Consider the following 18012-nt stretch of genomic DNA (forward strand, 5'->3'; position numbering starts at 1 on the left):
ACGATATTTCCGGCGGCACCTGAACAATTCAGGAAATTAAACATAGTCGATATTGACTAGTATGCATTAGACATAGTGGCATTGCTGCACAGTTCTGTACGCACAGGTCAAAAAGAAAAACAGTGAGAGAGAAACGGAAAGGCTAAACAAGCATAAGGACTCAATGCATCAGGAGAGGGGGAAAGCAAGCTTATACATTATGACACTGAGTTGCAAAAGGCATTCTAGCAATTCCTTGTAGCGCTGCATTCAAAGGAAGTTCGACAACCTTTGTCAACACGCCAAATGTGATTCATGCTGTGAATTCCTAGTGGAGTTCTGATAGTAGAGATGTCAGTCATGTTTAAGCACCTTGCTATTTTCAGAAATAAGAAACATCTGGTTGAGTGACTTTAGATAAATCAGCATGGGAACAAATACAGCCTCTGAGGTATAGAAAAGGTATTCAGGGAGATACAAAGCCTCCTCGCACTTTTATATGCATGGTTCACACAGGCCTGTGGGAAAGGTAACGGAGGGGCCTTAGCCTGTTTACTTATTAAACATTTTTCAATGTGGCTGCCCTCACTGTGTCAGGACAAGCCTCTCTGAAACCAGATAGCACCTGGAGAGGCCTTGGATGTCGGAATGCCGCGGCAACAGAGACATGACAGAAATGGCAGTGCTACCAACATGACAGCACCAGAGAGGTGCGAGTGCCCGCTGCCCGGCACTGTGTTGGCGACTGACTGCAGACTGACTGGGACACCGGCTTTGGAGTCAACTGACAAACTCACTGCTGAAAATAATCCAGGATGCTGTAGCCAATAATGTCAGAAGCCGAACGTAGCCTCTAACAACAGGGCTCCAGACTAACTTTTTTCACTAGGAGCACAGTGGCCCCCAACTGAAAACTTTAGGGGCACAACCAGAAAATGTAGGGGCACACACCGTAAATCAACATGCAAACCAAATATTCACATTTCTACTAATTTCCACAGTATTACTAATAAATACTTTGATAATAGATGCAGAAATTACAATGTGCTGTTTCAAATTCAGTGTCGCTTTTGAAGCAGCAACATATAAGGTAAACTGACATCCCCATCACTGTGATGACAGTAAATATTTCTTTTATTATTGTATTTGTATATTATTTTTTAGCCTGTTTTATTTTCATCATGACTGTTTTTAATTGCTCTTTAATGTTTCATGTAAAGCACTTTGAATTGCCATGTTGCTGAAAGTTGCTGTAGAAATAAAGTTGCCTTGCCTTACAACCATAAACAGTATATAAGAAGCTTACAACCTCAGCCTGTCAGTCAGTCACCAGGGCATAGAAACCACTGTTGTGCCTGCTCGTCTCCAAGGAAGTGTAACATCAACAGCACCGCGACCGCTTTCGGCTCGCCATTAATATCATATCGCAGCCAACGCTGTCTTTATGAAGTTATGAAAAACTGTAACCACACTTGAAACCACTTTATCGGCATTTCCGTGACTCACTGTGACTTCAACAAAACTACAGAGCCGGCGTAGTTTGCATCGTTTGCAGCTCTGCGTGTGTGCGAGTGTATGCGTTTGTGTCAGAGCTCTGCTCTCTGTCACTTTTCAGAGAGGACAGATAAGCTTGCGCTTACGCCTCTCAGGTACCGAAATTTCAACATTTAACGTGTTAAAAAAAAAAAAGGGGCAAATTTACTGGTCGCACATGTGCGACTGGATGTAAAATTCAGTTGCACACTCTCAAATTTTGGTCGCAAAATGCGACCATTTGGTCGCAGTCTGGAGCCCTGAACAACCGCTGTCACTCATACAGGATTCAGATGTATGAATATGAATAGCATGCAGTATTTGCCACAGGTTAAGAAATGTACTTGTGGTGGCGGGTGGCGCGGGATGTGACAGCGCGGCGTGCGATGGCTGGGTTCAGTATTAACTCGTCAAACAAAGGTTTATGAACTATTTACTTTTTGAATATGATCATTGCTTACCAGTGACGATACAGCTGAAGAGTAGCCTAAATGCTTTGCCAATTAAATCTGGTTGGTTTGTCAAATAAATTTTTTTGGTTCGGCAGATAAAATACCTGATTACCCAGTGCCGAAATGTTATGTATTATGCATTAACAAGTTAAGATTAAAACCATACTATGATCCATCCATGTTCTGTTAAATCTCAACACTGTGCGCAGAGCATGCCTCCTCCTAACTCCTGTTAAATCCTATTACACTAAGGCTATCCAAGTTAAATATTATTCATTTTGTTTGTTATAGAGCATTGTTCGTTTAAAAAATAAAAAAAAATAAAAAGGGTTTTAATCCTCACGCTGATTTGTACTATACATGTGTCCATGTTGCACTCATTAGGATCTCATCTGAACAGATGTCTGTCTTTAAAACAAGTCATAGCAGCCAACTTGATAAAATGTTGGGTTTTATTCAGGCTCAAGTCCATTTATTGGGTACGGGCTCGGAGACGGAGAGAACGGGAACAGGCTCGGTTAGCACCCGTTAGCGCCGGTTAGCTCTAGTTAACTCCATTGTAAAGATCAGCTCGAGCAGAGGAGAGGGTGAACTCTGATGAATGACATTCGGGGCTCTTTCACAGCGGTGTGGCCGCGGCGTTTCTGCGGTTTATTAGTACAGTTAATCCCACGGCAAGCCACAACATTACACACAGCATGCTACTGCTAGCCTCTGAGCAAAGCTGTCACTTAACCGAATTGTGTCGAAGTGAGTGGTGTCACTCACACGCAACTTCACGAGGGGGGAGGGGCTGGATGCCGCTGGTCTGTGTGCGCTTTAAACTTACAGCATTGATTGGGGAAAATAAAGGTATCTCAGATTTTATCTATACGGGCAGGGTTCAATCTACCTGGGTGGGCCGCCCAAGTAGAACCTGTGTATGGGAAACACTGACATGTACACCTGCTGCCAAGTACATGCTGTTAAATGTTGTTGTGTTAAAACTCTGTGTGCTCTGTTCCCAGCACAAAATGTAGGGACAGAACTTAAATTGACATCCACTCCAACTTTAAGAAAGTGTGTTTTTACCTATAGTAAAAATGAATGAGTCATTTGCCGTTTTAGTTCGTTTTGGAGCCACACCATAACGTGCAAATTATGTCGACTTCATATTTTTGCGTCGACGCTTCGCCACAGCTCAAAACATTGCAGAATGCCCTGCAAAAAGCCCCAATAAAAAAAGTCCTTTAGCTTGCCCTAAATCATCGAAGGTATGGGAATACTTCAAATTTAGTTCCAAACGTAAAGGCGTCGTTATTTGCGCTCTTTGCCAAATGGAGTTGGCATACCACACCAGCACAACAGCAATGTGGGAGCATCTGAAACGGAGGCACCCCATTGTCACTCGTGAAGTAGACAATAACAAGTAGTACTAACGTTGGCTAAATTAATTTTATGTTTGTGTAGTGTGTTGTGTAGCTTGAGCTCTGTGCACTTCGGTGGTGCTAGCTAACTATCTTAGCTCTCCGTGCAGTTTGTTCGTGCTAGGTTAGTAGCTAACGTTAACTAGCTACTGGTGCCTAGACAGCGGTCTTTAGCTAACGTTAATTATCATCTAATGTTGGCTTGAATGGTAGCTATCTTACAGCTGCAGAACATAGCTATCTATAAGCTAACGTTAGCTACTAACCTAGCATGAACAAACTGCACAGAGAGCTAAGATGCGTTGGTTAGCCTAGCACCACCAAAGTGCACCGCTGCTAGATCTAGCTAACGGTAGCAAGCAGATTGCAGTAGCTTTTGTTGGGACTGTAAAACTGAAAACAGGAATTTGATATTATGGTAAACACTCTCAGGAATGTCTATACTGTGCACTGCACAGTGTTTTTTTTTGCACTACAACTTTTGAATTTTTTGAACAAGAGAGTTATGTTGGTACTGTAAAAGAGTAAAACCGGCTGGCCTTTCATTTTGTATAACAGTAAAATTATTTTATTTATTTTATTTTGTGTGAAGCAGAAGATTTTTTGCTGTGCAAAACTGTTTAATAAAGTATACTATTAAGAATTTTTTGGTATTTATTTATTTATTTATTTAGCAGATCCAGGGCTATTGATAAATTAAATAAGAACAAGACCTCTCACTCAATCATAAAGTAATTAGAAGCAACTGGAGCAGCAGTTACAGGACGATAATTGAACCTGAGTAACTGACAGGAGAGAGGAAAGTAAACAGTTAAAAGGGACAATGACCTTCTGCCTAATGAGCCACAGAGTCCTTTTGAATCCGCCTATTATCCTATTAATGGATCCGGCAGGAATGCCTTCAGACGGCATTAAGGGTTCCCCTGGAGAGAGCTAAAGCTGGGGGGAGAGGGAAGGAAGAGGCCCTCGGTTTTAATCTTCCATGCGCTTCATGCTTGCCCCCCCCGCCCCTCATTCAGGTCAATTGGTCATGCACTTCCTCCTTTTCTGATCTCACACACACCCAATAAACACTCAAGTGCACATGTCCAAGCGAGGAACCAAAACAGTGTGCCTCCTGCTGTCGTGGGTCCCGGGGCCTGCCTGTGCATCTGGGCCCAGCTTGTCGGCGTCAAGGGTGGAGATCAATGCTGTCAAACCTCAAAAAAGGTTGCAGCCACTACCACAACAACAACAACTCGTAGCAGTGTGAGAAGAGGCTTGCGGTTTACCTCCCAGGGAGACCTTCCAACCACAAGCACGGCAATGAAGCCGGTTATTAATAAGCATAATGCGATACTGATCACAAGTGCAATTTTCACAACAAAGGGATTCCTTTTTTCACCCTCTCCTTGAGCTATTTTAGAGACTGATGCATGTACAGTAGTGTACAACAACAGGCAGGACAGGCCACTGAAGGCTAACAAAGAGAGGGGAGGGAAAAAAAAGCAGGAAGCGTGGCATCAAATTACACAGGGCTGATTGGTGGGAGTGTGTATGGCTTAGGTCAGGGAAGGACAGGGAATACGAGGCCTGGGGTTGTATCCAGAGCCACATGGTGCAGATGCACCGCTGACCGCCTACACCAGGGTAAACACGCTGATGAGATAAAAGCCGACACACATTAAGCAAAACTGCTCATGGATTCCTCCCTTCAGGCCAGACAATATAACTAACCATGAAGACAACAGGAAATAATACAAAGTAACCCATTTTGGGGTAGGCGTGGCCTGTTTCTGAGCTACAGTGGAACAGATTCCTCTCCGCTTCAATGTGTTCCAGATGGTGAGGTTATTTTTTTTCTGGAAAAACGCAGAGCTAACTCTGACTCAAGTGGTACATAAACTGAGCAAGAGCAAAGTCCAACTGTGCAAATCTGCAGGGCACCCACCACAGCACACACACACTACTTTATCATTACTGCAACTTGAGGCAACACGTGTCCGATTCAAACCACATTCATAACATGTGTTGTGTACATACTTGTGTCAGATCAGTGAAAGCTTTTAAAGCTCCAATGGGATACGGATATCCGTTTAAATTTGGCATGCTGGCTCACTTGAGCCCCTTTCACACATGCACTGCAACCTGAAATTGGACAATAATGCAGGCCTGCTTGGTTCTTTCGGGGAATGATTGTAAAGATTTACAAAGAATATGTTTACAGCACTACTCTCTAACGGGGACGTTTTGAGACAGATTGGTGGGATTGCTGTGGACAAAGTACACTGAGATACACTGGTAAGAGACAATGAGGTTTAATCACGTCTCCAGCTTATTTAAATAGCTTGCGTTATTGTATTGTGTGAACAGTTAACTTTTGCGGAGTCCAAAACAAGTTCCTTCCTGAGACTATTTTGCAGAGCTGCCGTTGCTGCACCCGGAGCTTAGCGCCGCCCAAGACCATTGTGATTGGTTTAAAGAAATGCAAACAACCCAGAGTTTTTTTCTCCTATCCCAGAATGTGTGAGTGGACAGACCTTACTCCGCAGCGCCGTGGACAGCACTGTGGAGATAGGTCTGACTATATGTGACCAAATGGCGAGCCGGTTATGTGACGCAGTGTAATCTGCATCATTTTCTGTCACTTCTGTTGTAGAGATTTGGGAGACAACTCCACCAACTGAGCTGAAACTGCATATTAGATTAATTTACTTATTAATCGAAAGTGCAGGAACCTAGTTCCTAGTTTTCGGCCCACTTCAACTCCTGCCCATAGTCACTGTACTACAATTGGCCTATGAGAAGACCTAGATTGGCCAAAAATAAAAGATTTTTTCTGGATAAGGGCTTAATTATTAATTATTTACTTGGACAATTAAAATTGCTGGCGATTAACTATCAATTTTATTCCTCATGTATTGTCTTTTATGTCATTGTAAAATGAATATCTTTGGGTTTTAGTCTATAATGCCAAATCACAATTTCCTAAAGTCAAAGGGGACATTTTCAAATTGTTTGTATTGTCTGACCAACAGTCCAAAATTATTCAATTCATTATCGGATAAGACAAAGAAAAACATAAAATCCTCACATTTCAGATTGCAAAAACCACCTAATGTTTGGCATTATTGCTTAAAAAAAAAAAAAAAAAAGACTTGACGATTCAGACGATTACATAAATTATTAGTTGAGTGATTGACCAAACATGTTCGTTTTACTCAGTGGGTCAAGCTCAGAATTGTAGCACTCTGCAATAATGCATCTAGTAAGACCAGAGCAGAAAATGGAACAATATGGCCGGTATGATACATGTATGATCAAAATCCAAGACAGTATCATACAGTTAATCTCATACCAATACACTGAACAATGTTTTTTTCCAGACTCTAGAGCCTGCATGCAACGCTGCGTTCATTGTGCTTGAATCAGTGTTGATGAATTGCCTCCCCAACATTCATTCACTGACAAGATACCTCAGCTGCAGAGTGAGTGGAGTGAGTGAGTGAGTGAGTGAGTGAGTGAGTGAGTGAGTGTGTGTGTGAGAGAGAGAAAGTGAGCCCCCTCGTATCAGCTCAACCACATGCGAACAGTGCAGGTTTATGACAGTACCAAATTAGACTTGGCACCCTAACCCTGACCCACAGTCCTTCATTTCTCTGCTCTAAATCCCTTAATCCTTACTGAGGTACATCCTGTTGGGCGCTGCTCCCGGGTCATCCTGCAGAGGAGCACTGCCACAGCCCATGGGCACAAGTTGGACTCCCATTTTTCCCCACTGGGGACTAACCCTGCTAAAAATACACACGGTCACTATACTGCAATGGGGTTTTCACCTGGCAAATAAGGCTGAAGAGAGGGCACAGCATTCACTGGAGGATTTGGCTAGGGGGGGGGGGGTGTATGCTGTGCCATTGTGCAGGAAATTATTCTATTGTTTTGCAGCGTGGGGATTAAAAAGGTACCCAGAGTGCTCGGCTGTAATGGGTTTATTAGAGAGCATGGCATGTGCCAAATCTCAGAGAAAACACAAATGTACTCTAAATCGTAGCCCCTCCTTTGTGTAGATGCGTATTATTTTTTAAATCAGCAAGCCATGACATGTTCTCATGCAGGTCTTGTCTTGGCTTGTAATGTCAATATGCACTGCACATTCATTTTCACACAATGTAGCGTTCTGTTTTCATTCATCATGTCTACCTCATTGTTATAGCCTGAATATTAATGTACTGTCATGACGGCTCCTGCCTTTTCAGACGCTGCGGTCTTCTACAGCGCACAGTTGATACCAGAGAGCTTTCAAGAACCAGTATATTAATCTCGGCTGCTGATATAATTACACCTATTATTTGGCTGCTAATATTGCTGCGGGCACACAATTTCACTATGCTCAGGAACTAAGTTTCATTTCCTTCCATCTACCGCTGTCGTTTTGCTTCTACTAACGTTACATTGACACAGATTATTACACTGACAAAATTAAGAAAACCCTCCGAAAAGGAGCCAGCATGTTTAGTTGTAGTCGAGCCTGTCCACACTCTACAGGTTGCTATAAACACAATAGAACCACCATAAATGGAAGTACGTAAGCTGTCCCTGAATGCCACATGTGGCAGACAGAGGCACAAGTCGAGCCCTTAAAACCAGAGCTGACCGCCGCCGCCGCCACGCCACGGTGGAGCAGGGCAGCGAAAACAAAGCAGAGCCGTGAGGGGGGGGGGCAAGCAGAGGAGGACCCCCACCGCTGCAGACGGCCCGCATGCAAAGCAACAGCGGTGCAAAAGCCGCGTCGGTACAATGTGTCAACACCCTACATCATCTTCCTGTTGACATTTTTGCATACCAGACCCGTTAGATTTCCTCTAAACAATACGGTGCGGACGCGTTTGTGTGCGCGCGCGTTTCCAAGCAGCAGTGATAAACACGTACCATGCCGCGTGGTGCGCTGCACGAGAGCACAGCCACCATTAGCGCCCTATAACAAAAAAAAAGAAAAATCACAATAATTAAACAGAAGAGTTGTCCAACCTGCGGGTGTTGCTCCGAAGATCCGCACCACCGGCACTTTCTTCACCTCGCTCTCCCTGAACTCCGAGTAGCAGACATCCAGGTCTTTAATGGGACTTCGCAAATAGAAGTCTGCGGTGACGATACGCACAGCGAACATGACTGCCGAAAACCGTCAGAAAAGCCCCAAAAACTACCGTCGGGAGTCCATAAGATGCGTGCTCCTCGGCGGCCAGTCGATACCAGCCGAGGGGGGTGCTGTCACGGCGGTAAAACAACGACAAAGCGGAGGGGAAGTCCGGTTGTGTCCCATGAAAAAACGCGAACAAAGATTCCCGTGCCTCCAGCGCGCCCCCGAGGTGCCGCCGTTTAGGTTCAGCCGCGGCCGGGGGAGAGCTAAACTCGACGGCGGAGAGTAATTACCGGACGCTCTGCAGCTGTCAGGTCCATGTTGAACTTGTAATTGTGGCGGTCCCGTGATTTAGCGCTCTCTATGGTGTTTTTTTTTGTTTTCCGCCAGGAAGACGTTCCCCAGGCTTCCGGTATCTAGCGTTATCTTTCCCTATCACGCCTCAGAACTCCCAGCCGGTCCCGTTTTATCAGACAGCCCCTCGGTTGTGCTCCTTCTTCTTCCATAACAGGCTAGCCCGCATTAGCTCGCCTATGAGGGGAGGCAAGCTAGTAAGATGGTTTAATAATAGTACTTCCGACTAATATTTTCAGAATAAAAGCAATGTTGACGCGTCACCAGCGCAGTCACACAAAGCACCACGGTGAAAGTGACCGGTTTATTTTGGAAGACTCACATCTGTCGCAGTTGTTTATGGGCAGCCGTTACGGTCGCTGCTTTTATCGACTGCCTAGCCGGCTAACCACGGTAGTGCGCAGACGTTTATTTCGCAAGCAGGAGACGGTCTCGGAGGTCTCCCTTCGACATTTGTTAAAAGGGTAGGGTTGATTAAACAAACCGTTTTTGGTGTTGTCCTGAAGCACAAACGGTGCAAATCAAAACGTACATGATTTTACCGGTAATATCCGGAAGCATCATGTTTGGCATTTCAAAATAATAGCATACAACCCTGATGATTCAGAACAGAAACGTTGTGGGTTTTCATATTCAAGGGAGTTCTCTTGCTATTTTGGTGCGTAAAAGTCACGATAAACACAGTAAGAGAAAAGAACAAAAAATACTGGAGACCACACTTTAGTGTTCATGAGGCTGGATGAGAGTCAGTGTTAGTGGGGGTACCGGGACTTGTTGATGAGGCCAGCTGCAGTCGGGAAGAAGACCAAAGAATAAAGATTCAGCATTCAGTGCTTTATTTCAACATAGTTGATTAGAATTTTATTTTGTTGAGCTCACATAAAAACATCTTAGGGCATCACATACAATTACAACACTATATGAAACAAGTGGTAAAAACAAAACATGGCCATAGTCATCAATTAACCCATTATGCATTAAACAATAGGCTAAATAAATAAAACAGGTGTTCCCATGGGGATGTCAACAGCACCACAAACCCACTATACCATTGTAAAGATACCATCACAGTGTTTCATGGACATGAGAAATTTAGGAATTAAGTACATGAATGGCCTCTGGGTGAGTGCTGCTGCAAAACCTGGCTGTTTACTGTCTGTGTTTTATAAGAATGGAGAAGTTAACAAATGGTTAGCAGGGTAAGAGGAGTCTAGAATGCACCCTAATTGTTTCTAGAATGATAGTGTAAAATGTGTGCATGGATTGAAAATCAGCTGTTGAATTCAGTAGAGTCAGTTTCCACTCCTAAATGGTTCAGGCCACATTTCGTCCTCTGCGTGTGATAATTGGAAATGACTTGAAGCCACGGTCCGTCTCCTTTTTAATCACAAAACGCCAAGAGGGCATTTTAGAAAATGTGGCCATCCTCTCTGCTCTATATGCTTAAACAATACAGGAATTATAGAATGCAGACACACAAAATCTTTAGAAAAACGTCTTTAGACAAAACAATAACATTGGAGAGCATATTGTCGAAGCTAGAAGCCTAGTTATTGATCAGTTCATCATACTATATATCAAATTAAACCTGCAGGAAGCTTAGGCTCATACCTGACTCCCTATTTATATAATATGAAACTTAGCCTGACTCCTTAGATTGCACTACAGCCCAATGGAAAAGTACTTTTAGATAATGAAAGAGAAAACGGATGAAAAAAGCCACTTTATTTCTTTATTCCTTTGCATATGTCTGGTGTCTGTTAATTATCTCAATAACTAAAGTTCTAACAATGAAATGGACATCATGCAGCGCTGCAGCAAGGACTGCCAGCAGTTTCAAACTGACGCCCTTGGTCGACTTTTATTTTGTAACTACATGCACTTGAGCAAGGAAATGGGCAAACAGCATTGTGGAACTTGATGGAAAGCTTGAGACAGTTCACCCCATTTGCCACTGCAGCATCAAAACAAGGATCAGACCCACATCAAAGAGCTGGAAAGCATCACTTTCCCTATTGGTAAGGAACACGTTTCTCATTGGCTGTTTCCTGTGCTTGGGGAAAGAAAAAAAGCTATCCTAAAATACATCAAACAAATAGGTATCACTTAGAAACATCAAATCCATTAAGAAATTATACAAGAAGATGTTAGACATATTGAAAAATCCATTAAGAGGAATTGGGCTGCCCTTAGCAGATAAACTGTTAGCTTATATGGGAATATTACATTGATACAAAAGGATGAAATTATCATAAAATACAGTGAGATGAACATGAGGCCACCACGGAATAACACGGACATGTTGTAACATCTGAAATATTCATATAATTTATATTCATTATTGACTATAGTGATTTTTCATTAAGGCAGTTTTTATGGAGCTTATGCACAAGCAGATGAACACAGTCTTGCCATACTGTATACTGTATCTCCTCTTCAGGGTCTTAGCTCATTGCAGAATTTTTTTTTTATCAATTGATATTCTACATCTATCAAAAATAAATTCTGGCATTTGACATAACCAATATTCTTAAATGTTACTGGCATTGGAACAATATTTAGACCATTGTATAAGTAAATACAAATATATTTTAACAGTGAATAAACGCAAACAATGTTAAAAATACAAAAGAATATATACTGGTGTTTTGTGTTGTAATTTAAGAATCTCTTGGGGGGGTGGGTGGCACTGGTGGAATTACAATTTACGACCTCAGAAATTTCTGAAATTCTGCTCCTCTGGGATTTTTTTTGTTTTATTTATGATTTTAGATGTGTCACAATTACAATTTATCAAATGGAAATATCTGTTTTGACTCTGAATTGACTTATTATTACAGATAAATCTAATATTTCTTCTAAACATGATCACACTCAGAAATAAATACAATTTTATTGGTATTATAGTCCTTCCACCTTAAAATCAGTCATGCTATTAAAGTCACACATTAAATTAAAGGTCCCATGTCTTTTTTTGTTATAAATCAGGCCGAGGTGCTAAATAAATACTGTGAATGTATCAAAACACTCAATCCACAGAGAAATGCACACAACCTTATTCAGAAACTGGGCCTTTAAATTGAACCAACAGGACTTTCGTAAGGTTGTGATGTCACAACTACACTATACATAGGTAGAAAGTGACGCTACAGTGCTGTTACAGTCAATTCATTCCCTGGCTGCAATGACAGTGCAGAGACTCCGAGAGTGCGGATGCGGAAGACCCGGAAACGATGACCAATCAGAGCTGGCTGGGCTTTTTCCAGGAGGGGGGTTTAAAGAGACAGATGTTGAAACGGAGCGTTTTACACAGAGGGTAAATATGGATACATTTAAACAGACAGTATGAGAAAAATTATGTGTTTTTTGAACATTAAAGCATGTAAACATATTCTAATAGAAACCCCAAATACGTATATGAACCTAAAAATGAGCATAATATGGGACCTTTAAGGCTTTATCAGTTATTACCGATAGCCTTGTTAATCTTTTAAAACCTCCCAAGCAGACTTTTTCTGTGACTCTGCCACAAGAGGTAGTTCACCGGCAGTGTGTTTGATGCCGTTTTGCCTCCTACACATGTTTGAGCTGTTTAGTATTCCAGTCAGGTTCCTATAATGGCCTATACATAGCAGGCAGCAGTGGTGGATGTGCTGAGCTCACTGCTTTCTCCTCTCCACTGATAGAGCCATAACCTCTCTAAACAGCTGGTTCGGTCCGGTTCATGTCGGGGACAAGAATGAAAAGTGTTTCATTTGCATTTTCATCTTGATGAAGAGGGAACCTCTGTCTGCCAGAGTGTGTGCTGACCTTGAGTGAGAGCCTGACCGTCTTAATCAACCAATCAGCAGGCATCTGCTTACGTCTGCCAGCACCACGCCTGAGGTCAACAAGAACATACATTAAACCGACCCAGAAATATGATATATGCCATATTTAATGCAGTGTTTGCTGGGAGCTTTTATCTAAAGTGCTTCCCAGTATACTGAGTGCATATGTATGGATGTCCTCAGTGGGAGCAGAGCCTCAAACTGTGATGGTGAAAGTGCCATTTACTACTTACCTCCATCATGAGCACCCACTTTCCTCTCAGCGATAATGATGGAGGAGAATTAAAGAAGAAAAGTTCAATTCAATTTGCAATTTTATTTATAGTATCAAAGCATAACAAGAGTTATCACAAGGCACTTTAGAGATTGAGTAGGTCTAGACTCAATCCCAACAATTCCAATAATTTCCCCAAGAGCAAGCATTTAGTGCAACAGTGGTTAGGAAAAACTTCTTTTTAGGCACAAACCTCAGACAGACCCAGGGTCTTGGTGGGCGAGCATCTGCCGGTTGAGGGTGATGAACAGTAGCAATTATAGGAACAATAAAGATAATGGAACTATGACTAGAAATAATAGTTGTAGCAGTTCAGGGCATAGCAGGGCACTGCAGGGCATAGTAGAGCGTAGCAGGGCATAGCAGGGCGTAGTAGGGTGCAGCAGGGCATAGTAGGGCGTAGCAGGGCACTGCAGGGTGTAGTAGAGCGTAGCAGGGCGTAGAAGGGCGCAGCAGGGGTAGCAGGGCATAGTAGGGCATAGTAGGGCGTAGCAGGGCGCCGAGCAGGACCACGGTGGCAGCTGCAACCATGATTTAGGTGCCACCCTAAGCCACCCTGTGGCTTAAAGGAAAAGATCCCCCCAAAAATACAAATCCAGACATCATCAAGCCAACCCCATGTCAGTGAAAACTGGTAGAGGTACACAGAGGAACCCGAATAAGTTTGATCCCAAACTATTTATGTCAACAGCCCCAGACAAATTCCCGGTGTATTCAGCATCACTTAGTTAACAAACATTACCAACTCAAGGGCCACTTACTAGCTTTTTCCTGAGCTTCCAACCAGCGTTTCCTTACCCAATGGAGTTTGCGTAGCTGTTATAAGAATGGCTCAGATGGCATGGGTCGTACATGGGGGGAGATGGTAACCGGTCTCTGTTCAAAGGTGTCTGCGGCGTCATCCACTGGCTTCTGGTCAATTACCTTTTCTTTTTTTTTAATAATGTTTTTATTATTTTTTCATTGCAATTATGACAGTATCACAGTAGCAGCTCCCCTATGTCTTCTTCTTTTACAAACCGGTCAAATAGCCTCCATATTTTCTCATACACCCCCAAGTCTCTGAATATATGTCAGTCTGTCCATTGACATACATTGCGCCATATTCTTGATCCAAGCACCAATTGTAGGGGCCTACATTTTCTTCCAGATGAGAGCTATATTCCTTTTTGCCTGTATTATAGCAAAATCAATACATTTCCCGATTCAGATTTGTTGGATAAAGGTGCAGCAAAATCATCTTAGGGTCAAGTGGAATGTTCATAGACAACATGAACATAGGTTTATTGATCACCTCCCTCCAGAATGTTTTTTTTTTTCAATTTAACAGGAGTTGTGTATGTCTGCATCAGCCAATTTAATTGGAGTAGCTTTAAATTAGTCACAAGTTTCCTTCCAATTATTTTCTAAAACGTCCTCTTTTATGTCCGCCCTCCATGTCTAACTATCGATGATTCTTTAGAGATGCAAGGCAGTTATTTACTAATGACATCAAACTGGTCAATGACTGTAAGAGCCATTTTCATTTGTTTTGGGTGTAGGACACAAATTGTATACTGGTGTCACTAGTGTGCTTTTGAGTGTCTATTTAAGTAGGAACCTTTCAACAGGTAACAGGGGGTGCTGTTAATCGGAGGAGCACAAACAGTTTTTGACCGCATCAAATCGCTACACACCGCAACGCTCATGTGGATGTGTAAATGTTTGTTGATGGAGCTTAATGGACACATGGATTCTTGCACGTTCATTCGAAGAACATTCTGATCAATAAATGTCCATCAAAATGCAACAATGACTATTGGAGGGATTTCAGAGCTCAGCTAGTTTACTAGCCATTGACTGTTAGTTTCAAGTCCGTATAGCAGGCCCTCAGTGGCTTTACGTTTTTAGGCTAAGCCATTATAATGACCTTTGACCTCTTCCCAGTGGATGCGGTTTGGGTCCGGTGTTGACAGACAGCTGCTGTTGTCTGTGGCGAAAAAAGGAATCCTCCACACTCACACTGCAGTGACAGAGGCAGGCTGACCTGATTACTTTGTTACTGATTCATCACACTGTGTCAGAGTGTCCCATTAACAAAAGCAAAAAAAGGAGGAGATACTAGGACAAGAGCTCTTTAGACACAAATGAAGGTTGTTTTGATCCACTTTAGCTGGACTGATGCTTGTTGTCATGGATATATCAAGGCATAGAAAATAAATCATACTGAGCCAGTGTTGGGAGTGTATTTTACAAGCAGCAGGGCAGATGGAGAGGGGGATCCAGATATCTACATCTGGTTGCTTTGGACTCACCAGATAAGGCAGAGTCAAGTGGCACACAAGTCCTGGAACAATGACAAACAGTGGATTTATTGGTACTGGCAGCACTGTGTTTACAGACTGCACCCTGTTGCAGGGGCTGATAAATGCCTGGATGGACAACACCAGAGTTCCCCTCATACACACACTGATGTGAGCAAATCATTTTTGTCAGGTTTGGTAAACAGGCTGACAGAATTGAAGTAGTGTGTGCACAGGGCACAAATGATGAAGTTCAGGGTGAAAGCTGGCAGTTGGACGTCTCTCACAATACACTGGCTTATCAGGGAGTTAGTGCTCAACATATGGACAGGATGTGTCTGCTGGGCCCCGTCTACAGCTCCTCCAGCACAATCATGACCCTCGTGAACTCCTTTTTTTATAACCACAGTCAAAATTGTCAGTCAGATATGCTCACTGGGTAGTTAAAACAATGGCATTTATTCCAAAGCAATATGAAAACACAATATCAATATCATAAACTAATACTGAATGGAAATTGAAGCTATTGCCATGAAGAAGTCACCAAGACTGGGAGTCATTATTTGGGACATGCTGCCACCTGCTGGTTTATGATTGGCTCTACAGAAATACACAAATGGTGTACTGTGGAACCACTGGAATAATTATAGGTTTATTATGATCTATTAATAAAAAGTTCCATTTAAAAATAAAAGCTATTATAAATTGATTAAAACCATTTAAATTCAAATGCTGCATTAATAAGGTCAAAATTAAATAATAAGATGTTCAAAAGATAATTATATCGGTCTGTAATGATGGTTTAAAAATCACAATTTTAAAGTGGAATAGCAAAATGAATTGCAAAATGTCTTACTATCACTTTCCATTTCACAAAACATTTGTCTTCTGCTTTAATAATTACAGTTTCTATTTCATGAAGCTGCATTAATCAATATTTTCATATTAACAATCAAGGGTTAAATGACTGTGTGGAACGTAATGGTGACAAACCCACAGAGAATTATCAGCCCTGCACTTCCCCTCAGCTCTCTGGAGCGTTAAGCCTCTTTTAGCTCGGAGTTTTGATTTAAAGCTATATTGCGTAGTTTCTGTTGCTCCGATTAGGAATTCTAAGTAATGACAATACAACTGTCATCAACAAGCCTTCCGTGATCACAAACAGCCCCCACCCCTCCTCCACACAGTTGCCTGTAGCCAAGGAGGACACGGAGGATTAAAAGAAACATGATGGACTCTTCAGAAGAGGTCATTATCTTCACTCAAGGTTCTGTGTGTGAAAGTCAAGCGGATTACATTACATGTCATTTAGCTGACACTTTTATCCAAAGCGACTGACAATTGCTATATATGTCAGAGGTCGCATGCCTCAGGAGCAACTATGGGTTAAGTGTCTTGCTCAGGGACACATTAGTTGATGTATTGCAGTGGGAATTGAATCCAGTCTCCCACACCAAAAGCATGTATCATATCCACTGCGACACAATCTTCTGAACATAGCCATACTGAGAAATCCAGAGAGAGTTGTGTGGAGCTGATAGTCTTAATTAGCTTTGTATCAACTTATTTGGCAACGGCTTGAATGTAACGGACGTTCATTAATATCAAAAAGTTACACACCAAAGCTTTAACGGCACAATTTAACTGTTTTGGTTCACTCCCAGCCCTACTCATCAGCCTCAGCAGGAAGCTGTTTTCAGTGAAAAAGCTCTGATAAACCGACAGTAGCTACCTGCCCAGAAACAAACTGACTTCACTCAGTCCCAATCATGGCCTACTCTATAAGTTCCACCCATTTCCTTTGTTGTGGCTGGCAGCAACATGAAGCAGCATGTGAGGGCCCTCTGTCCCAACGATTCAGAGACAAAAACCTATGGTTGTACTTGATCAGTCTTTTATAAAGTACTTGAAAGCAATAAAAAGTACAAGTATCTTAGCAGAAAATGACTTTGGTAGAAGTTAAAGTCACCTTTTAGAATATTACTTGAGTAAAAGTCTTAAAGTATCTGATATTTACTGCACTTAAGAATCAAAAGTAATTTTATGATATTAAATGTACTTAACTATTAAAAGTAAAAGTAAAAAAAAAACTTTAATAACTTTAGTGTGGCTTCCTTATAGTGAAGCATAATATAATAAGCATAATTCTCCTTAAACATCAAATTGAAATTCTGACATCAATAAAGAGAAAACAGAAACTGAGCATGAATCTTTTACTCCAACGTATGAAAACATTTCTTGCAAGTATCGAGTAACGAAGACGCTGAGGGGAAATGTAGTGTAGAGTAAATGTGTACAAAGGGGTTTTTGCTAAGAATCAACTCAAAAAATTACACAATGTAGGTTTAAATAAGCACATTGGATGAAAGTAGACAAAAAAATTGCGGGCGTGAGAGCAAGTTATAGAGAAGGGACTAAGATGATTTTTTTAAGGATCCGTGCTCTAGCGATGACATCACCCACTGTAAGTCACGCAATATACACCCATTATAATCGTCCTGAAAGGAACACAAAACTTAAACTTAATATTCACAAATTTTGTTAAATATATCAATTTTCTGAGATAGAGCCTAATAGCTGAAGTTTTTGTGAATGGTTTAAAGTTTGATTGGTGTCTGTAGGTCAAAGTATGAAGTAGGAGTAGCATTTTGAAGTAGAACAGGATTTGAAGCCTGCTCTCAAATTTTTTTAAAGCTTAATATTTTAAAAGGTATAAATAGCAGAACAAATGTTGAAGAAGTCCCATCATGTGCTTAAAGAGCTGAACATTTTGATATTTGAATGTT

General features: G+C 41.8%; 1 protein-coding gene across 2 annotated transcripts in view; it reads right to left on the reverse strand.

Annotated features, from left to right (window-relative positions):
* Positions 1 to 9032, reverse strand: part of rev3l (REV3 like, DNA directed polymerase zeta catalytic subunit) — a 108043-nt gene extending 99011 nt beyond the window's left edge. For both annotated transcript variants that reach the window (XM_039782867.1, XM_039782866.1), the window contains exon 1: positions 8378 to 9032. In XM_039782867.1, coding sequence (XP_039638801.1) covers positions 8378 to 8516 — 139 coding nt within the window. In that variant the 5' untranslated portion in view covers positions 8517 to 9032. The remainder of the gene's footprint in view (positions 1 to 8377) is intronic.
* Between the last annotated feature and the right edge of the window lie 8980 nt (positions 9033 to 18012).

This window comes from Perca fluviatilis, chromosome 18, assembly GCF_010015445.1.
Source record: "Perca fluviatilis chromosome 18, GENO_Pfluv_1.0, whole genome shotgun sequence".
NCBI lineage: Eukaryota > Metazoa > Chordata > Actinopteri > Perciformes > Percidae > Perca > Perca fluviatilis.